Source organism: Astatotilapia calliptera, chromosome 19, assembly GCF_900246225.1.
Source record: "Astatotilapia calliptera chromosome 19, fAstCal1.2, whole genome shotgun sequence".
Lineage (NCBI taxonomy): Eukaryota > Metazoa > Chordata > Actinopteri > Cichliformes > Cichlidae > Astatotilapia > Astatotilapia calliptera.
Window position 1 is genome coordinate 30,356,146 of NC_039320.1, and position 23,976 is coordinate 30,380,121.

Below are 23,976 nucleotides of genomic sequence, written 5' to 3' on the forward strand. Positions count from 1 at the left end.
GATAAGGGTTTTTACAACAGAGGGCTAAGAGGTCCGGGCCACTGTGCCATATGCCACCATGTTTCACTGTTTGCCTGGCAGGGGCACCGCCGGGAGGAATTTCAAAGTCAGCAGCTGAGCCCATAGGGCAATGTTCCCTCTAATTTTTCATGTGTCTGAGCTAACACACAAATTCCCGGAGCGGTCCCTTGGACCACTGTGGTCACGCCAGCATCGAATCCATCCAAGTTACATGGTTTATTAAAATAATCAAATTACAGCATTTACATTTATGTTAGACTACTTTTAATTAACTGCTTTAGCCCACTTATAATGAAAATATAAATATATATATGCATTTTTATTTTATTTTTTTAAAACTCTGACTTGTATTATGAGTATGAGCCTGTGGTCTGGGAGAGAGTCCTGTAACTCTCTGTCTGCAAAATACAGTATATAATGACCATCCATCCATCCATCCATTCACTCCCGCTTATCCTTTACAGGGTCGCGGGGGGCGCTGGAGCCTATCCCAGCTGTCATAGGGCGAGAGGCGGGGTACACCCTGGACAGGTTGCCAGTCTGTCGCAGGGCCTATATAATGACCAATGTTGGGCAATTTAATTATATAGTTACTTCTTCAAAAAAGTAACTGAGTTTTGCAAACAACAAAGTTTTTTGCAGCTGTTTACCTAAAAATGCAGCCAAGGCGTTTTTTTAAATAAACATTTCAAACTATTTACAGAACAATCAGGTGTTTTGCATCAAATTTGATGCCACACAAATTATTTGTGCCACTCTAAAAACTAATTTCTGTCCACTATGAGATAAAGGAGAACAACAGCCTGAGACCTGCAGGCCTGACAACAGGAGATGTATCACTGCTGTAACACCTGTAGCACTCAGTGTCGCCTCATGGTTCTGACACACACAACAAAACTACTGACTACACTACACACTAACTACACAAGATTTGTGCTAAACGTTGCAAATCTCTCACATCTCAAAACACCGCCGTCACTCCTAAAACTTCCCCCCTTCCTAAACAACTAAATGCCATGTTGCCATTAGGGCTGCCACAAACGATTATTTTGATAGTCGACTAGTCACCGATTAATTTTGCGATTAGTCGACTAATCAGGTCATGCATCCATTGGACGTAAAATTTACAACTTATTGAACCAGCATGCATCTGTCTTATATAACTATCCTTAGCTTACAGCTTTAAGTGTTTAAGGTATGTGCTAACTAAAAATAAAGACAAGATGGTACTTTATTAAATTTTAATGAAATTTGCAGATTGTTTCGGTGAAGTTTAATAAACTCCTTGATATCTAAACTATAACGGGACACCGGAGTAAATTCTTGAGCATCTCACACTTCTGATAATCAGCTGTCTGCTTGACGTTTATTCAGCTGTGTAAAAACTATAACTTTAATCTCAGCCAAACCGATTTACTCAGGAACAAATAAAATACAAAAAAAAGCCAAAAAAATAACATTTTTAAGTTATCTAAGTGACTTATATATCATGTTTAACTGAGTAGCGAAAGACGGCGGTGGGTTTGAAAATGATTTGCCGGGAGTCCGATGTTCTCACGGCTCTAGTGAGCCTAGCCCCCGGCTAGCTATCGAGCTAGTGGGTAACAGACGTCTCCGAAAACGTCGGAGCGCTTTTGAAAATATGCGGTGTCTTGATAAACTGAGCAGATATTTGAGGTTTACACAGTTACATTCTCGCCTGAACATATGTTAAATGTTTATTTTGTGACCTAGAAAGAATAATAAGAGTAATATTATAACTAACTAGCCGCCGCCATTGTTGGAAACTGAGCAGGGCCGCGCTATGAATTCTGGGACAGAGCTACTTCTTCTTCTTCTGGGGTTTAACGGAAGCTGGTATCCTTGTACATGCAGTGCTGCCATCTTCTGTTTCAGTCCGTTATTACACTCTTAAATCCTGCTACTTATTCCTGCGTCTGTTGTGATCTTACAAAGCTTCAAACGATTAACTCAGTCGTCGACGATTTTGATAGTCGACGTAATTGTGACTAGTCGACTAATCGTGGCAGCCCTAGTTGCCATATCATTTTTTGATTGGTCGACATGGTACATTTTTCGGCCAATAGGAAAGGGTGGGGGTTTTTTGGTTTTGGTTTTGCTCACAGGCGGAGAGTGCTTTCGAGCATTTTCCTTATAAAACGCCGTTTTTACCGTTTCTTCCCGCAGTAAATATAAACAACGATAGTATTCAGGAAGAAAACCAAACATTGCATATATTTTTATCATAACTCTGGTTTTACATGTGCGCAAGCGCACAGCTTAAAGCATAGGAGTCAAACTCTGGCCCGTGGGCCAAATTTGGCCCGCAGCCTAATTACATTTGGCCCGCAAAGCCATACCAAATTACTATTAGAGCTGGCCTACTGGTATTATACAGCTAATATATATATTATTTAGTATTAAGCTTTGCTTGTTCCATATTCAATTTTTCAGCAAAACTTGTTTGAGTCCATAAGAAAAGATTCATTCTTATATCTAGAGGAAGATTTTTTTTTCAATAAATATTAATGTTAGCCCGCGACTTTGTTCCAATTTTGAATTTTGGCCCACTGTGTATTTGAGTTTGACACCCCTGGCTTAGAGGGAACATTGCCATTGGGATAGGTTGGAGGAAAGTGTATCTGGGCACAAGGGAGTGGCAGTGGATTAGTTGGATTAGCTGACAAGGCCAATCAGATCCATCTTCCTCAAGGTGAAACAGGCCTGAAAAGTAGTGAGCAGAAGGGGGCTCATGTTAATCCACCCTGCTTCCAACAATCGAAAGGGATATTTGCTTTATAAGTAAATATATTTCCTTATATTACTGATTCATATTATATACTAAAACAAGTCACAGTGCAACTAATAAAGGCTGCTGTAATTGTATCACAAAGTCTCTTGATGCATGCTCAATCATCCAGGTAAATGAATCCCCAAAAGTTGATTCTGTTCAACTGGGTGTAGTGTTTTCAGAGGGAGAAACGTTTCGTCACTCATCCAAGTGACTTCTTCAGCCTCTGGAGTTGTTTGTCATCAGCATCACATGATTATTGGTCCACATGCAGTAGACTTTTTGGGTGCAAAAGAAAGAAAAAAATCTAGTAATCGCAGGAAAAATTCAACAGAATGCACTACAACAACAACAAAAAAACTTAGTGGAGAAACATGAAAAAGCAAACTTCAAATAAAGCAAACTGAGGTTGGCAAACAACCTCCCCAAAGGAGACAATATAAAACAATATATACACTCAGAGAGATTAAAAACAAGACTGAAAATGAGAAACAATTGGCAGTTGTGTTATAATCATAGTAACAAATCATATTCTATGTGTTCTATACTCTGTCATTAAAAGATACACCCTGTGTTAACTGAGATGTACCATAGCACTGTGACTTGTGATTCCTAAATTTTAAATTTCCTGCTGGTCTGTAACATCAATTGTAACTGAATAATACACATACACTGACTGGCCAATTCGTTTGGCAAATCATTAATGCAAATATCATTCAGTCACATGGTCCAACATGATGCATTTACTAATATTCTAATATATGTTCATGACACAGTGAGGTTTCCCACGTGGTGTGGGAGTTGGTGACTTATGGCTGGCTTATTGATGCCAGAGATCAGAAAAGAATGGCTAAACTGCTTTAAGAAGATAAGATAAGATAAGATAAGATAAGATAAGACACAATAAGAAGATAAGAAGAACTTTATTGTCATTGTAGTTATACAACAAAATTTGTTTGGTAGCTCACAGAGGCCAGCAGCAATAAAACAAGAAGCAGCATAGTAATAAATAACCATAGTAAAAGTATAAGATATAAAGTAAAAGGAAGGCACTTAGCACAGTAAATAACAAAGAAAATATAATAGTATTTACAATATAACAAACAGTATAAGATAATATAACAGTATTTACAATGTGGTAGTTGAGTGCAAACATGAATGTCCCATAAAGTGTCTAAAATAATACGTATAACAGTATTTACAGTGTGGTAATTTAGTGCAAACATTAAACATTAACGCCCAGTAAATGACTTTTTTACATTAGCAGCAGACATGATATGGGGTAAAAGAGAGAGAGTTAGCTATTGTGTGTTGGGGGAGGGGTGACACAGGCTCCAGCTCTGGGGAAAAAGCTGTTCTTTAGTCTGTTTGTGTGGGTTCTGATTGCCCCATATATCTTCCCCGATGGGAGGGGTACAAAAAGTCTGTGACCTGGATGGGTTGGGTCCTTGATGATGCAGCTAGCTCCCTTATGTAAATGGCTAGCATACACAGTGTCAAAATTCAGGAGTTTGGTTCCAATGATCCCCTTGGCAGTTTTAAACTAATAGAAAGGCAACAGTAACTCTTGTTGCCACTTTTTAAAACCAAGGTATGCAGCAGAGCATCTCTGAACACTCCACATTGTACCTTAAAGCAGATTAGCTATATCGGCAGAATATCGCACTGGTGTCTTCAAGTGCCGGACTTGTAAACTAAGAACAGGAAACAGAGGCTACAATTCAATAAAAAAAAACAGAAGATTGCAAAAACATTTCTCGGTCTGATGAGTCTTGATTTCTCTTGTTACATTTGCACTGTAGAATTTGGCATAAACAACATGAATCTACCCAGCATTATATCAGCAATAGAAGCTGCCAGCAGTGGTGTAATGTGTGGGGGATATTTTCATGATGCTCTCTGGGGCACTTAGTATCAATTGAGCAGCATTTAAATTTCACAGCCTGCCTGAGTATTGCTGCTGATCATATTCATCTCATTACAATTATACTATGCCCATCTTCTAATGGCTGCTTCCAGCAGGTAACACATCATGTCACAAAGCCCAGATAATCTCAAACTGGTTTCTTGAACATGACGATGAGTTCACTGTACTAAAATGGCCTCCATAGTCACCTCATCTCAATTCAATAGAGCATGTGATGGAATGGATATCATGGATATATAGCTGACAAATGTAATCATGTCAATATGTGGACCAAAAGTCTGCAATGTTTCCAGCACCTTGTAGAATTTATGCAACATAGAATTAAGATATTTCTGAAGAGGTCCAACCCAGCTAATGATGTGGTACATGAAGGGGCACAAATTATATCTGTATTATAATTCATTCCACAGAAATATGAAATATGCTGTGATGACAACCAAACTCTAATCCTGGTTCTGACCGTGTCACTGTGAGGGTCTTTTCCACTTGTCTTCTGATAAATTGATATTCTTCATTTTGTCACATGTGAATTTACAGTGTGCACTACTCTCACTGTGTCCCTCTATTGGTGCATTGTTTGCTCACAGAGTAACAGTAACAGCAGCCTGTAACATGGACTTCAGTCGCTTTCCTCTGGATTCTCAAACCTGTTCACTGGAGCTGGAGAGTTGTAAGTAAATTTCATCTGATGATAAAATGGTGCACATATCAAGTATTTCATTATTATTAGTAAATATCAATATATTATCTTCTTTTTAAATTGTATTGTCTACCATGTACTCTGCTATTTCTTTGTTTTGTTTTTTGTAACAGTTCCTCTATATTTGAACTTTTCTCCATACATGTTAGGAGAATTGCAGTTAAACCAGTATAAAACTGACAGACCATCATCTTGATGCATCAGCAGAGGTGGCAAAAGTGCAGACAGGGTTACAAAGTACTCCAGTAAAAGTTGAAGTACTGATTCAAATTCTTTACTCAAGTAAAAGTCAAAAGTAAAAAGCAAAGAAACAGACTCTGAAATGTGCTCAGAAGAAAGTAAAAGTAGATCTTTTTGAAAACATTTGCCCCAGCTGTTTTTTATGTAAAGCCAACTGAACCTCGTGCTATATTAATGTAATGTAATATACTCAGCAAGCAAGCAGAGTAAAAAAAAGGGTGAATTTTTAAAAGTAGCTCTATTTTCTGTTACCTCAGTCTGAGGAAAAGAATCAAAACTTTTCTTGGTGTACAGGCTGTGATCAGCTGCCATGCTAATACCAACTTTATGTAGCAAAACTACATAAAGTTGGTGAACCACATTCACTGAATTCATCTAAGCATCATATACTTAAATTCAAATTAATGTCTGCTCCCCATTATGCAACCCATAGCCACTGTGCACCAGTCTAACACAATTTTCTTCACTTTAAATCCATTCCAATATGGCAAATTAAACTTCAGAGTGTTTTTGCAACCTTTTAAATAACACAAAATCGTTAAACACCTCAATTTGTTTAGCAAGACTTTTCAGTATATCAAAAATATCAAAAGACATAACTTCACATCATATGCTTCCTTTATTTTTTCAGCTTATCAAATTCCTACTGTGCAGTCCTTACCTTTAAATATCACCTCTCTTCTTCCTCTCCTGTCCTGTCAGCCTCATTTTTCTATGTATGGATTAGCTCGTACTCGCTCGTACTCTTTTCTCTCCTTGGACCATTAAGAAGCTAGCAGACTCAGTGTGCAACAAACTGCACACAAACAGTTTGTATGTATGTATATTTGTTGACCTCATAGAAATGCTACATTTGAAGTTGCCGTTTAAAAAAATGTTACTGACTTTATGCTAACAATTGAGCTGTGAGGTCAGGTCCTTGATCATTAACATGCAAATTGTCATGAACATTGATCAAAAACCACTGATCAAAGCCCATTGATCATTGGCCATGAGTACCATTCACATTGTTCCTTCAGTGGGCTGGTTTCAGTCATTATGCAAATGTACTGTTTATAAGATTGGGGAAACCTGCAGTCAGCTGAGACTGAAGAAGTCACTTGGAGGAGTGATGAAACGTTTCTCCCACTGAAAACGCTACGTCCAGATGAACAGAATCAACTTTTTGGGATTTACTTACTTGGATGATTGAGCATGCATCAAGACATCCTATACACCTGCACACAACCACAAGTGGATAAACAGCTGATTCAGTGCTCCACAACCAGGATGTGGAACATTGGTTCTCCTGGATATAAAGTTAGACTAATGGAAAGATTCTCCATAACGACCTATGCCAGTGGTTCTCAAACTTTTCACAATGAGTACCACCTTATAAAATATATGGCTCTTAAAGTACCACCCTTATGACCCACATTAAAGTACAGTAGTATAGGCCTATTTAACACCACATACTGTTTACCCAAGGCAATTTTATTTCTTATATGAATGTTATTCATTTTAACTGTCATAAACAGGATGTGAAAAGTGATAATAATAACAACTGTACTGCATTAAAACATTCACAGCAGGTGGGATATGCAATCTTTAAGTGATGACATATGAACCCTGCTTCCATGTCCAAACTATTCTACATTTATTAAGGCTGTTGTGTTTTTAACATGTTTTAATGTTTTGAATTTTGTTCTAATTATTTAGAACAAGCCCCTAAAAAAAGTTGGTGATCACTGTCATCCTCTCTTGGTTTTAATCATCACTATTCACTTTAAAGCTCTATTCATTGTAAAACCTTACAATGTAACTACAGCCCAGCCCATGCAGCAGTATATTAATGACTAACCTTGTATTGTGGATGGATTATCTCAGTTGTTCTCCTGACTGAAGTTTGGTCCATTTAAATCATCCCGACATGCAATTGCATTTGTCCCTACCATCGGGAACCTTCACGTTAACTTTTATCGAGTGGAAAATAGGTTAGCGTTCATCCTCCAGCTTCACTGTGTTTATGTTATGCTAACTATAGCTGTGTAGCTAGCCACATCATTATATACCGGCTAGCCCAACTTCAGTAACCCTGCAAACGCTTTTGCTGTTTAGTTTTCTGTCTTCATTTATGTTGGAAGTGATAGCAGAGCTGTACATTTTAATTTTTGCTGTGGCGGTTAAGCTGCCGGATTTTTGGCTTCACGACCCTCCTTCATAGTTTGTGTACGTCGAAACTCAGTTTGCTCAGTTTGCTCGTCGTGGTGTTTCAGCCAACGACACAAAATGTGGTGGCCTTGCTGGATCCGCTGTCCACCCGCCATGTGATGACCCTCCTCTGGGATCTCTCCAGCCAAGGAAAATACACCGCGCTCAGTACATCGCTACTGCGGTGCTACTCCCTTTCTCACATAGAGCAGGCCGTGAAACTCCTCTCTCTCTCGGGCCTGGGTGATGGTGCCACTCTCGAGCTCATGGAGAGCACACTGTCCTTGCTAGGAGTAGATGACGGCGGATTCCTGTTCACTCACGTCTTTCTCCGATAGTTGCTGGTGCGAGGTGGCCTCGCCAGCTGGGTGTGAAGGATTAACGCCCTCTCGCAGAAGAAGTGGATCGCATCCTGACTCACTGACGGTATCTCCCGCACCCCTACCGATTCTCCCGGGAGCCTCCGACTCATTGATGGTGGCTGGGATCGCGGCACCGCAGAAAAGGGCAGTGTTTTTACCGTCAGCGTGACAGCACCATGGCACCTTTGCAGTTTTAAGGCCCAGGGAAACGAGCCTGCCAGCACTCTGTAGTCTGGCTGTGACCTTTTTACTATTTAATAGTAAAAAAAATGGAGATTTCCCACGTACCACCAGAGAGAGCCCAAGTACCACTAGTGGTACGCATACCACCATTTGAGAAAGACTGGCCTATGCCATTATGGTGCCGAGTGCACTTACAGACACTCTTATGCTTGAATGTGGACAAACTGTGGCTGTCAAAGAATTCCAACAACAACACACCTCTCTGGTTCAGATTGGACCAGAACAGTGCCAATCACACCCCCCAAGGTTGCACTGTCATTGCTGACGTGAGCACTGACATTTCCCAGTAGAACAATGGAGCACCACACCCTGAAATTACAAGAAGGCTTGGTACACTGAACTGTCATTTGGCAGATAATTACAGAGAACAGTCATTCCTAGGTTACCAGAACTGAGGCCATAGGGAAGGAAAGTAGGATTTGGTGTAAGATCAGTTGCAGTGGTGCCGTGTGGGGAAAATAATCACTTAAAAATAAGTCAATAATTTGTATTATGAGTTCTAATAGAATTTGATTTATGAACAGACTGTGATTAGCTGACCTGTGTTGCTTTGAGATACTGTGCTCGGTGGGACAAAAATGCAACTAGAACATGCTGGAGGTATTAAAGGTATTGCGCTACAGTAGTTTGAATGATATTATTCCAGTATGCTCCAATTTGTTCAGCTAAATGGAGAAATCTTCCTCATACAGTAAGGTTCATTTTGGAGTTCCACACGGTATTGTGTTGGTAATTTAATTTGTTTCAATTTATATTATTCACACCTCCCTCAGGCAATATTCTTAAAAGTCATAGCATACATTTTTCTCAGAAGAGAATTTAAGGGTGAGCTGTGCTACTAGGCACACATGTCATATTTACCATCAACTACAGGTTGAGGCATCTGACAGTCTGTATTATTTTGAAACACCATTACTCCTGCATCATTTTTTTCCTCTAACCTCTTTGTGTGTGTGTGTGTGTGTGTGTGTGTGTGTGTGTGTGTGTGTGTGTGTGTGTGTGTGTGTGTGTGTGTGTGTGTGTGTGTGTGTGTAAGGTTTGTGAGGTTATACCCGTAATCTACATAAGATAAGCACACCCCTAAAAACATTGTGTACGCTAGCTTAGATAAATACCAGGTAGTGTGGTAACTTATGCTGTACAAACAACTCAACAACATGCTGTGTGACAAACATGCATGAAAGTCTGCACCAGTTTCCAGAGCCACCATGGAGATCTAGTGTAAGTCATCCAGCATATCCCAGTCCCTGGACATAGTAATGGCACCCAGAGAGAAGGTCCCAGAACACCACAGAAGCCGGGGGACTGCGAACAAATCCGAAGCCCAAGTGGGGCACTGGACAACACAACCCAGGCATCACGGCCCACCCCAAGAGGTGGTAAAAGTAAAGACAAAAAGTAAACCACAGATTGTATAAAACTGACAGACCATCCATTCACGATCCATCAGCAGAGGTGGCAAAAGTAAAGACATTGTGTACTTAAGTAGAAGTACAGATGCTAGTTTTTACAAATACTCCAGTAAAAGTTGAAGTACTGATTCGACTTCTTTGTCATTCTTGATAGAATGATAGATGCGCAGTGAAATTTAAAGTAAGTGACATGAATGCTAATTGGCCTGGAGAAAATGATTTGACTAGACCAGTGATCACACAAACAGCTTAAAAGTATGGAAAAGGGGGAGTGATAAAGCTTGGATTTGGCCGGCAACACCTGGGAGCAGACAGATGTGAGACCATAGATTTTCCTTATTGAACTTACTGGAGACTAAGTTTCATTAGTCTCCAGCCTCCTTCCTTCCATTTACCGTACAGTCTCAGGGTGCTGGATTTGAGGTTAAACCTTCCATACATGGTCAAGAGCTTCCTTGTCTTCCTTGTTCTTGATTTCTATCTCCTGTCAACACCTACAAGGTGTTGACACCCCGGATCTTGATCCTACCATTCCGCTGACTCTTCAGGACTTGCCTGACCTTTTGTACTGCAGGTACTTGGTGGTTGCAGCTTTCCAAGTGGCCTCTTCCTGATTCCATTTGCTTGTGGGATTTCCAAATACTTGTAGCTGTCCTCAATGTCTGCAATGTTGTCTCCCGGTAGTGCGATCCTTCAGTTCTGACTACCGTCCAACTGACATTCTGATATCGTTGCTGTATATCTTCGTGGTGTGGATCAGTGAATCGATGTCTCGTTCACTCCTGGCATACAGCTTGATTTCATCGATGTAGAGGAGGTGGCTGACAACTGCTCTATTTTGTAGTCGGGTTCAGACCTGTGAAGAACAGCAGTGGGGAATGGGCAACTCCTTGGTAGATCCCGCACTTGATGGTGACTTCGGCTATTGGTTTGAAGTTGGCTTCTAGTGCTGTTCACCACATCCCCACTGAGTTCCTGATGAAGACTCTTAGGATCCTGTTAATCTTGTATAGTTCTAGGCATTCCAGGATCCATGTGTGGGGCATCAAGTCATAGGCCTTGTAGTCAATCCAGGCAGTGCACAGGTTGGCCAGCCTAGTCTTGCAGTCTCAGGTGACTGCTCCATATACCAGGAGCTGGTGTTTTACGCCTCTGGTATTGGGGATCAGGACTGTCGGGCCATTCTCTGTGTTTCATCCCTTAGGAGCCTGTTCATTTTTGCTGCCAGATGCTCATGGAGTGCAATCAGCTTCTTCAGCCAGTAGGCATGAATCATGTCATGGCCTGTTGCTGTCCAGCAGCTAGATGTTTGCCACTGTAATGCTTACTGGACCCTGTTCAGGGAGTTTGCGGTGGTCTGCTCTTAGATCCACTAGCCACTGAGCATTGCCATTGTAGGTTGCATCCCTCTGACTTATGCTGTTCCAGTATTACTCTGTCTCCAGCCTTGGTGGTGCTGTTCTCATATTCTTCCCCTGCCATTGAGAGTACACCTTGGATGGTTTGGTGGAGTACAGCTGGTTTGTTCTCCTGCCCTCTATTTCTCTGGTATACCTCTTTAAGTAGTTGGCCAAGGCTGTGAGTCTTTGCTTGGCAGTTTCCAAGGCCTCAGGTATGGACTGCTTGCTGTACTTCTTCGGCACCTTCTTCATCACACCTTTCTGTAACGCCGATAGTTGGCCAACTTCCCTCTGTGCTAACTTGATCTTGGCTTCTAATCTCCTTCTCAATGTAGGGTACTGTTCCTTCTGGCTTTTCATCTTATAGCCAAGCATCTCACTGATTAATGCTGCTGTTGTGTAGATCAGCTGATTAGTCTCGATGATGGTTGCAGTAGGGATTGTACATAGTGCTGCATTCACATCTTCTAGTAGATCTTCAGAGGGTACTTCATGCAATCTTGGTAACCGGCTTCGTACGGTCCAGCTTTCCAGCTTTGCCATGATCCTATCTTTCAGGTCACTACTTCATACTTGGTGCCCAATCTTGGGTGGGGGTGATGATATCTCCCACCTGGCTCCCCCTTGCCATATCATTTGTGTTGCACCTCGTCGATCTCTATCTGTGAAACCAGTTCCTTCTTCTGAAAGTTGGAACACTAAGTTACTAGTTGTTTCACCATCAGTCTGGATGCTGGTTAGGGTTAGGGACCTCTGTGGCCAACAATAAACACCCCTCTAGCTCCACTGCCAGTCGGTGTTGTTTTCCGCCAATCACCACGCAGCTGTCAATCCTGCATCCTCGACCGAAGCTATTGGCTGAGTCTGTTTGAGTCTGTTTGAGTCTGTTTCGTTGGCGAGTGAATGGGCATTAATGAAGAAGCGCAGGCCACTCCTCTTACCCTGCTTTTTTTTCCAGATGTCTCCTCCGTCTACTAGGCCCCAGATTGAGGATGGTGACAGGACAGGACCAGGACCAGTAGTAGATTTGCATTACCACAAACAGGACAATGAAAACAGGAAAAATCCCACAAACTGCCATTTCTCATTATATAACTTCAGCAACAGCAAATTAATTATATTTAATACAAAAAAATGTTGTCAGAAATCCCTGAAAGTGCAATCAAACTAGGCCAAGTAAATGCCATCCAGTGGATGTCTTGATTTTAGGATCCAAGGGTTCAAGTAACTGTGGCTCTGTGCATAAAAAACATAATTTTCCCTGTTATTTCTGCAATACTCTTCTTACTATCCAGAGATAGAGCTACCTGTGTACCTGGGCACCTTAGTACCCAGGTACACTGCACCTTCAGCCTGTTCATTCCTTTATTTTTAAAGGCATCAAAAAGGCTGCTAGGAAAGCCAGCACACACTAGTGTCTCTATACATTACATCCTCTCATGTTTTAAATTTATCTGTGAACTATGCGAAGCTTCAAAATCTCAACAAAAGACAGTTAAGGAATTGCAACAGAAGACAGTTGCATTGTGTAGTAAATTTCTTGAGTACCACTTCAAACTGGCTCTTTTTTCAGTGGTACATTTTACATTTGCTGAAGAGACAGTGCTTGGCATAATATTTATAAATCCTGTCCAGCACTGCCTTAATAATACAATAAATACAATCCCTTACTAAGGTTGCTATAGCTCAGGCTATAGAGCAGATCATCTACTAATCAAATGGTTGGTACTACTCATATGTGGTATGAGTAGTTTTTTCATGTTATGTACATACTAATATATATTCTTCTGACAGTTTTAAGTTGCAGTTTCTTTACTTTTGATTTAGGTTGCTCCTCTGTTTTGTTTTGTTTTTCTTTTTTTTTCTTAATGTAAAGAAATGGTTAAAAGTTCTACTGGCCAAGTCTAAGCTTATTACTGCATGGTGTTTTACAGATGCTTACACAGATGAAGACTTGATGCTGTACTGGAAGAGCGGAGATGAGTCCCTCAGCATTGATGATCGTATCTCCTTATCACAGTTTCTTATTCAGAAGTTTCATACCACATCTCGCTTGGCCTTCTATAGCAGCACAGGTATAAACACTTAACAAAAAATCATAAGTTCTTGATGCTTTTTAAATTATGTTTTTGTGTATCTATACAGGCTTGCACTTACTTACTGGGTACAGTCAACATATAACCTTTCCTTTAATTCCACCCTTAGGATAAATTCGGACCTTTTATATTGGCTGCTATGCTAGCATGGTTTTAAGGGGGAGGTTTTTAAAGAATCTGAAATCCTCAAATAGTCAAACTGAGCCTAAGTTAAACTCATTGAAAATGAAATCATTTATAACAGTAAATAATGAAAAGTAGAAACAACAACTTTAAGTTTACAGAGGTAGAAAGACATCATGGAATTAGCCGGTAATAACAAGTCAAATACAACTGTCAATCTGGTGGGACCAATACCAAGTCTGGACCACTACATGGAGTACAAATTATTATCATATCTTCATGTTTTTATGTTTCTTTATTTCATGCTTATCTAAATAAGCATATGGTTAGCCCTGCTAAGCCAGGTCTCAGTAAGCACGAGTAAACAACTGTCTTTCACCTCTCATGTTGATGTTACATCCTGTCTGAGATGGTTCCGTTTATTTTCCAGTGAGTGGACGTTTGCTTTGTTTAGTATAGCAATTCTTCTTGATACTTCGGAAATTAATGAGATGATGAAAAGCATAAACGAGTGTCTGAATAGCCTTGCAGGCCCGGTATCTTACCAGTGATACCTGTTATGGCAGATACCCTCTAAATTGGTGCACTGGGTTAAATTTTGGGGCCTGGACAGTAGACCTCAAAGTTCTGTTACTTTCAAAGGGCTAGAGTAACCTGTAAGACCTATTTATACCAAAAGGATTAATACTCAGAAATATACCTTTACTGTTTCACAAACGATTAAAAATGACTTTAATTACAGGATATCAAATTGAAACAATTTAGCAGGAGCAAAGCAAAAGCAGAATCAAATAATAATAGCAATCACAAGTCATTGAAATCACTTCATTGCATTTTTTCTTTTCCATGTAATACTTAATATACTTTTAATAATTACACAGCATTTGAACCTTCAGTCAGCTATGGATACAATATCTTAATGTTTCATTTGTTTCAGGTAATTCTACTTCAGGTAGATTTGTCATTAATACATTCTCATATGTACATCCATCTTAACACAATTCAAATATAGAGGAATACTCACTTTTTCTTAATAGAACTTATTTTTATTAAATTATACATTATAAAAATCAGACATTCTTTGGTGGCTCCTCCCCATCCTGCAAAACACACACACACACACACACACACACACACACACACACACACACACACACACACACCTCCTAAGGCTGTTTCTACACAGCCTCTCAGTTAGACCTGTCTTGGAATCATTTCATAGGTTGTATTGGCTTATTTGTTATATTTGTTCAACTTTAAAATACTTGCCAAGGTCGAAGCTTGATCACGTGGCTGTAGCTCAGGTGGCAGAGCAGGTTAGCCACTAATCAGAAGGTCGGTGGTTCGATCCCAGGCTGCATCCTGGCTGCACATCAAATATCCTTGGGCAAGATACTAACCCCATGTTTGCCTACTGGTGGTGGTCAGAGGGCCCGGTGGCGCCTGTGTCCGGCAGCCTCGCCTCTGTCAGTGCGCCCCAGGGCAGCTGTGGCTACAATGTAGCTTGCCATCACCTGTGTGTGAATGACTGAATGTAGTGTAAAGTGCTTTGGGGTCCTATGGACTAGAAAAGCGCTATACAAATGCAGGCCATTTACCATTACAAGATCACTGCTCAAACTTAAGAATAAGGATGATTTACTAAACCACACAAAGAAACTCTGACTGGATGTTAAGCCTTTTCGTCCTGTCTCTGAGGTGATGAGAGGTAAGTCAGGGGGACTTCAATCTGTCTCTATCCCACCTTTCTTGATACAACCTATCTACAACCTATCCCCAGCATAAACTCTGAAGTTCTGCATTCTTTTTCAAGGCAGAAATGTTAGTGATAGTATTTCTGGATTTAAAAAAAAAAAAGGTATAGAAATTGTTTAACTACAATAAAGTTCAACTCACCAAATACGGATTGAAGAATTTGAAATAGCTGGCAAGAGCCACCCAGAGGGTGTGATTTTAAAAGCATCACTTTATTATTTGAAAAATACCTTTCTCAGAAACCCAGGAGACTCATCTTTATAAATGTCTTTTGCTGCTGAACATTCTAAATTTTGCTGCACAAATAACGAGCATTCAAACATTACATATTACATCTGTCTGAAAGTCTTTACACTGGTTAAGCACTTAGTTAAGCACTGATTTCATTTCATGAGTTTTTAAGCCAGTGCGTGGGTTTTATCAGATGTTTCTTGCGGATAACCAGTGGTTTATAATCGAGGAAGGCCCTGTGGATCTTCCAGCTGTTTTCTCGAAGAAGAAAAATATTTGGTTAGGCTGCTTTTTGTTTCTATCTGTCACCAGGCAGTTTTTATGTTATTAAGTTAGAGGGCAAAAGTCATACATTTTGTTGCAGTACTTTAGAGGAAATAAGAAGCAGAATTCTTCACTTCTTACATCTTACACCTACACATTTGACACCTCATGCAAAATCTTGACATTTCAGGTAAGGAAAGCTCTGACTGTTTTACCACTCTGAGAAGGTCTCTTGTTGTGTTTTCAGGCTGGTACAATCGTCTCTACATCAACTTCACATTGAGACGGCACATCTTCTTCTTCCTGCTGCAGACGTACTTTCCCGCCACACTCATGGTGATGCTTTCATGGGTGTCATTCTGGATTGACCGCCGGGCTGTGCCAGCCAGAGTCTCCTTGGGTAAAAAGAAAAAGAGAGAAAAAAGAAAAGAAACTCATATCAAATGTTCTTTGAAGAGGCTCTGCATGCCTGAGGAAAATCTGTCTCTGTGGAATGATGAAAGCTCGTTGTGACATAGCTCCACCAACTGGGAATACACACATACATGTGTCATCACACAAGCCTCCCACGCTATACCACGCTTACTTTTCTTTTGAATTATTTTCTGTATTGGGGCTGTTGCTGTACTTGTCACGCAGGCATCTGCTTTCCCCCTTACTTCTCTTATGGCTCAGCTTATCGCTCTTATTAAATTCAGTTGGTGGAGATGTTTTTACATGACTGTTTGAAGGTCTGTTTTTTTCTTCTTTCTGCTTTGTGCATTTAATAATTTACAGCAGCAATTTAAATTTGAAAGTTGCTCAGGCAGTCCTTGGGCAGTCTATGCAGATGAAATTAACAGGTAGCTAATTCTGGTGTCTTTTCCTTTGAGAATTCTTTTAAGAGTACCTGACAAGTATGTTAAAAAAAAAAAAAAGTAACACATAAAGCAGAAAGGTTGGTTCTCTACCTCCTATTAAATTGAAAAACAGCTCACTTACTGTCTCCAAAAGTTGATTCTGTTCATCTGGACGTAGCGTTTTCAGTGGGAGAAACGTTTCGTCATCATCCAGGTGACTTCTTCAGTCTCAGCTGACTGCAGGTTTCCCCAAATCTAATTGGGGAAACGTTTCTCCCGCTGAAAACGCTACGTCCAGATGAGCAGAATCAACTTTTGGAGATTTACTTACCTGGATGATTGAGCATGCATCAAGACGTTTTAACCCGCACTTACTGTCATTCAATGGATTTACCTACAGAATTTTATTTTAGCTCTTCAGCTAATATTGCCAACAATGACCAGTTTAACCTGCATTGGCTGCTTTGAATACATGCTGTGTGTTCAAATAAACACCTTTGGAATGCTAACACAACTTTTGAACAATTCCAGACCTTTTACCTGCTTAAAGACTTTCTCAGTCAGTTGTTTGATAACATTTAAGCCTCCAGAATTGGGGGGGGGGGGGGGGCGTCTCACCTCTCAGTTAAAAGCTAAATGTAACCAATTTTTCATCCCATAACTGTAAACTGAATAGGTTTTGGTACACAGCTGGAAAAGTGCAAAAATGTACCAGTGTCTAAAATTATATGGTTCTAGCCAAAATTCTGCAGCCACCCAATTTTCTAGTGTACATGCTCCCCACCTCCTCACTTCATTAATGGAGTCATTCTACTGGACTCCCTACATTAATGAGCTTCTCAAACAAAATGATTTTTAATAAAATGGACTAGAGAATAACCTTTTTATTAACTTTACATGACATTTAAACTAAGCCTATTATGGATTTGATTCCCTTATAATAAATTAAATGTTAATAATGTTTCACTTAAATTAATCTTTAAAGACCTGTTTAACAAAGGACTTAAAAAGACAAAATATATACTCATTTTGAATAGGCTGTACATTTATCAGTTATCTATAATTGACGTCTTCATCTTCTAATATTCTCTTAATTTATAAAAAGAATTTCCAAATTCCCAGTCATGTCCTCTTGCTACTTGTTAATCTTTAAGAAATGTCCCCATGCCACACAAACAATGTCAGCGACTGCTGTATGCACCATTTCATTTGGTTCTGTGGCCAACAGAACCAAATGTACTGATATTATAACTTCAAATGAAAAACAAGATGGAAAAAATCCAGACACGACCCAGCAAGAACTGTGCATGGTCAAGCTGTTTTAAGAAGCATTTTTCAATTCTATAAATATGGAGCTGTTAAAGATTGATACCATCAGTCGGAATGAACATGATAAGGTCTTTAAGCCACAGATGGTCCTTTTGAGAGATGAACTAACACACTACTAGTTTTGGTCTTTTTAAAACCAGGAAAACATGAAACAATTGCAAGCCTATCACTGAAGTGAAATGAGGCGAGCACTGTGTTGGATCTGAGGTTGCCGAACTCAATTCCTCACATTCCAAGCATGTAGGAGAAACTACTGTGACTTCACAGTATGCTTGGCAGACCAAATGTAGATAACATTGGTTCATTTTAAACAAATGAAAAGCAATGATTCATAGTTTAATGCGATTATACAGAAAATTGCTCATACTTTGCATGTGATCACCTGTAACACATTGGTCCTTTAAAGACATCTGGACTCATCCTGCTGTAAAAAATGGAGGTATTAGAAAAATGAAATGACATTCAGGTTGGCTCTCTCTCTTGCAGTAGAGTATCTCTTCCTGTTACAACACACACTGGTGTTTTTGTGTAGCTTATCTGCGTAGCCAATTTAATTAAAAACTCGCTAGCAGCATGGCCACTTCACTCGTCTCTCCTGCACTGTCTTGCTCACTGCTTCAGATGTTTAGTTAGTCCTTGACATCCTTGAGTAATAATGTGTGTTTGCACATTATTCCACACCAGTTGATTAATCAACCAAAGACCTAGACAGAATTTTAATTCATTCAAAAGCCTGACACTTAGCCTTGTCCACCCCAGCTGGAAAAATCAAACAACCAGTCTTATTTGTTGTTACCCATCATCCACCTAGGCTGAGGTTCTGTCCGAATTCTCAGACTTTGTCTCTGATTTATGGGGTCATATAATTGTTGGGGATTCTCTGTTTTCTTTTTATTATTATAGGGTCTTTACCTTACAATATAAAGTGTTTTGAGGGAAGTGTTATTGTGATTTGGCACTATATAAATTTAATTAAATTGAATTCTGTCACAGTCTGGCGAGAGCAGACTGTATGAATTGAGAAAAGGACCCAAAACGCAGACTCCAAGGAACAGGGAACAGAACTTGAAATGTTAACAAAAGGCGAGCCGTTTAATATGGCTGATAGAAAAGGTACAAACAAAGGGCAAGGCAAACTGAAGCAAAATTAACACAAACCTAAACTGGGGAATCTAAACAAACAATAAGAAAAACCTAGACAAGAAACTTGGAAGCATGGCATGAACAACAGACGACCTGACAATCACACACTGAAAATAGAGGACTTAAATACACAGCAGGTGATTAGGGGAAGTGGGAACACATGGAGGAACAGCTGACTGACATGAGCCTAATGACAGAACAAGGGAAGTGAAACTAAATACAATGTACAAAGAACACACGACTCCTTCAAAATAAAGCAGGAAACATGAGACAGACATGATAATACAAACTTGATAACATAAGACACGCAGCATGAAACACGAAGGTTGAGGGGAAACTTAAATACAGGGGAAGAAAACACAAGGAGTCTAATAACCAAATGAACTTAGATAACCTAATGAACAAAATAAACTCAAACTTAAAACGCTGGGTCAAAAGACCCAGGATCATGACAGAGCCCCCCCTTCAAGGGCGGATTCCAGACGCCCAAAACCATGAACAAAGAAAAGAAGCAGCAAGAAAACAAACATGAAACAAAATCAATACAACCCACCCAGGGCGGGCGGTGGGGGTCCAGGATGGAGGGCCAGAAACAAAACAAAGAAACCGAAGCACTCAGTCCAAACACAAGGGCTTAAGAGTCCGAGACCCTGTTTCAGGAGGGCGACCATGATCTTGGCAGAAAAGGAGTTCATGGCACAGTAGTTCAGGTGGCCGACCTGGAGGCCGATGGCACAGTAGTCCATAGTTCAAGGGTTCAGGGGGCCGGCCATGTGGAAGGTGGCAGTGGCGAAGCAAGCATGGCTGGCCACACTCGGGTGGCTTGGCTCGTGGCCGGCGGCAACATGGACGAGACCTGTCGGGTGGCTTGGCGGGTGGTCGACGGCGTGGACGATAATCCTTGGATGGTTTGGTTGGTTTCCGTCGACAGGCTGTCCTGACAGGCTCCGGAAACAGCCGTGCTGGACTTGGACGTGGCTTGGCAGGTGGAAGGAGACAAGGCTGAGGCGTGGCAGGCACAGATAATGGCGCTGCAGGCGACGGCGTGGAAGCCGCAGGTGGCGGCGCTGCAGGCGATGGCGTGGAAGGATGCTGGGCGCGCTTGGCTGAACCTCCAGCTGGCACAACAGGACCAGGCGAGGCAGGGCCAGCAGGTGCGGAGACCTCTGGCTGAGGCGAGGCAGGGCCAGACGCAGCAGAGGCAGGACCAGGCGTAGCAGAGGCAGAGGCTGGACCAGGCAAGGCTGAAGACTCTGAGGCCGGACCAGGCAAGGCTGAAGACTCTGAGGCCGGACCCGACGAGGCTGAAGACTCTGACGAAGCTGGACCAGACGAGGCTGAAGACTCTGACGAAGCTGGACCAGGCGAGGCTGAAGACTCTGACGAAGCTGGACCAGGCGACGACGTGGACGGAGACACGGAGGCCGCAGCTAGTGTGGATGAAGACACATCAGCTGCAAACGTGGATGAGGCTGCTGGTGGAGCAGCTGGTGACTGAACGGGCCCCTCGGACCCTCCAGCTGACGTGGCGTGAAGCTGGTGCGGTTCTCCTGAACCCCCAGCTGACGTGGCATGAGACTGGACGGGCTCCTCGGGCCCTCCAGCTGACGTGGCATGAGGCTGGTGCGGTTCTCCTGAACCCCCAGCTGACGTGGCATGAGACTGGACGGGCTCCTCGGGCCCTCCAGCTGACGTGGCATGAGGCTGGACGGGCAAAGCAGAAGCTGAAGCAGAAGCTGGACCAGGCGACAGCGAGGCAGCCGCAGGTGGTGGCTGGACGGGCTCCTCGGGCCCCCCAGCAGACACAGGAAAAGGCTGCACAAACTCCAACTCAGCCCCTGGCCCCAACCTGGCCTGGATCTCGGTCCCACAGTAGCTTAGCTGAGCCTCATGGCTAGCACTTCCAGTGCAAACAGTCTTATAATTTGGCTTCTTAGAAGCAAAGTTCATAGCATGATCAATACACTGGGATGCTAGGTAATTGTGCAGAGGGATAAGATATTCCGTGGAAGACTTGGCTGGTGATTTTTCAGTCTTAGTCATTTCATAAACATGCCCATGAACCTTTAAGGCAGCGTTTGTTCCAATATTGTCCTTAGAAAAAACGCGTGGATTCAGAATACAATCACCCACCTCATGTTGCTGTGAGCCGTGGTGACGACCTGGACGCCGCCTCCTCCTGGAAGCCGTGGTCGTGGAGGCCGGCGCCGCTACGGCTGAGATGAATGTAGCGCTGGAAGCAGCCACCGGTTGAGGTGAGGAAAACGCAGCACTTGTCTGCTGCAGTGGCGACATGGACATGGAGACAGGCGGGAGACTCAACACGCCAACTTTAGCTCCTATAGCTGGCATAGGGAGGGCTGCGTCACAGAGGGGCTGGAGTAATTCAGTCTGCATGCTGGGGGGCTGCTTTGGCAACACGGTGCGGATGAAGCCGTGCAAATCCTCCGACAATCCCTCCATGTAAGCCGGGTATGCAGACAGAATCCGGTGCAGCTGAACTCTAACTGACTCCTTCTCACTCTCCTGTCTGCACGCAGAATAGATTTTCCACTGTCCATGGAGAATGGTCACACGAGTGCTGAACTCCCAAAAATCCTCAAAGATGTCTGCTGGGTCCATTCTGGTCAGGTCGTTCTGTCACAGTCTGGCGAGAGCAGACTGTATGAATTGAGAAAAGGACCCAAAACGCAGACTCCAAGGAACAGGGAACAGAACTTGAAATGTTAACAAAAGGCGAGCCGTTTAATATGGCTGGTAGAAAAGGTACAAACAAAGGGCAAGGCAAACTGAAGCAAAATTAACACAAACCTAAACTGGGGAATCTAAACAAACAATAAGAAAAACCTAGACAAGAAACTTGGAAGCATGGCATGAACAACAGACAACCTGACAATCACACACTGAAAATAGAGGACTTAAATACACAGCAGGTGATTAGGGGAAGTGGGAACACATGGAGGAACAGCTGACTGACATGAGCCTAATGACAGGACAAGGGAAGTGAAACTAAATACAATGAACAAAGAACACACGACTCCTTCAAAATAAAGCAGGAAACATGAGACAGACATGATAATACAAACTTGATAACATAAGACACGCAGCATGAAACACGAAGGTTGAGGGGAAACTTAAATACAGGGGAAGAAAACACAAGGAGTCTAATAACCAAATGAACTTAGATAACCTAATGAACAAAATAAACTCAAACTTAAAACGCTGGGTCAAAAGACCCAGGACCATGACAGAATTCAGTTGTTAATAGTTTTGCAATTACAAGTGGTTGTGAGAGATCCAACAAATTTCTAAAACTCACACTTGTAAATTTACGATGAAGTTAAAACACCTACTATCATTGTAGGTAATACACTATACAAGGCCACAACGCACTGATGTATTTTTATTATTTTCTAGTTATATTTAATTTAAAATGATGATTTTATTATCTTCAGCATATAATCAAATATCCAGCCTTGTCATGTCACATGCATTGCGTGGCAATGGTATTGAATCAGGGTAATGCTTTTACGCCTGCACTTTTAGCTATACATAAGATTAGCTCCCTGACTGAAGATAAAAAAGAATTATGCTGTAGTGTCTACAATGTAATATGAAAAAGATGCATGCTAAGATTCAAACATGTTTACTTTAGTAAAACTTTGTATCCTGTGTCCAGGCATCACCACAGTGTTGACCATGTCCACCATCATTACTGGAGTGAATGCCTCCATGCCCAGGGTCTCCTACATCAAAGCTGTGGACATTTATCTCTGGGTCAGCTTTGTCTTTGTCTTCTTGTCTGTGTTGGAATACGCTGCTGTCAACTACCTGTCCACTGTCCAGGACCGTCGAGAGCGCAAAATGAGAGAGAGAGTGCGGTCTCAGGTTTGTTTCACTGCACTGATAAATCAAAAGAGAAAGTAATGTAACTAAAAAGAGGTTAATTCATTCTACTCACAAGGCACACCTCAACTCCTTCAGCTGTATCAAATGGCAAAACCTCCAGACTCTCTTCCCGAGTCACTTCACTTACTACAATATCTGTCAGGGTTTCTGTTTTACAAGCAACACCTCAAGAGTGCCAAAGAAATAAAGACAGAAATAAAGAACAGAGAAACAGTGAGTGTTTGTGGCCAGCAGTTTGTTAGAGTTAGTGAAATTTGTGAGATCTCATCCCTGAATGATGTTTAACAGTTGAATTATACATTTAGGGAAACCAAAGAACCCTGGCTAGGTGGATGGCACAACACAGAAGAGCTATCTTGTCAGGCCAGGGGCCCGTTCTTCGTACGTCGCTTACTACATCCAAGATCAAATGACACATCCAAGATCAAATCATCGCGCTAACCGTGAGCTCGCTAATCCGGTTCCCCGAACACACCTGCTGTTGACGATTACTACAGCTGGACGCAGTAATGTGACATCACTGGGTGTCGTAAAAGGGGCTACGCATCGATAGTAGAAACATTGATCGGCAACCCTCTGATTGGTCGGCGAAAATGTCGACGGAGCGCGCTCGGCTCGGTATTTTTCGGCAGCAGAGCAAGAACTCTTGAGTGAGGGATTTCAGGAGTTTCAGAGTTTAATCAGAACGCAAGGGAACACTGCAAAGGCTGCAAAAGCAAGGAGCGAGGGCTGGCAGGAAGTTGCTGACAAATTAAACTCGTAAGTAATTTAATAATAACAATAATAATGGAGTGGATTGATATAGCGCTTTTCAAGGCACCCAAAGCGCTGTACAATGCCACTATTCAGTCACTCTCACATTCACACACTGGGGGAGGCAGCTACAGTTGTAGCCACAGCTGCCCTGGGGCAGACTGACAGAAGCCAGGCTGCCATATCGCGCCATCGGCCCCTCTGGCCAACACCAGTAGGCGGTAGGGTAGATTTATTATATTACACTA

The 23,976-nt window shown here is 41.8% G+C and overlaps 1 protein-coding gene across 4 annotated transcripts in view; it reads left to right on the forward strand.

Moving 5' to 3' along the window:
- gabrr2a (gamma-aminobutyric acid type A receptor subunit rho2a) overlaps positions 1 to 23,976 on the forward strand; it is a 70,980-nt gene that overhangs the window by 40,276 nt on the left and 6,728 nt on the right. For all 4 annotated transcript variants that reach the window (XM_026151958.1, XM_026151955.1, XM_026151956.1 and 1 more), the window contains 4 exons: positions 5,327 to 5,409; positions 13,221 to 13,361; positions 16,003 to 16,155; positions 22,746 to 22,954. In XM_026151958.1, coding sequence (XP_026007743.1) covers positions 5,327 to 5,409; positions 13,221 to 13,361; positions 16,003 to 16,155; positions 22,746 to 22,954 — 586 coding nt within the window. The remainder of the gene's footprint in view (positions 1 to 5,326; positions 5,410 to 13,220; positions 13,362 to 16,002; positions 16,156 to 22,745; positions 22,955 to 23,976) is intronic.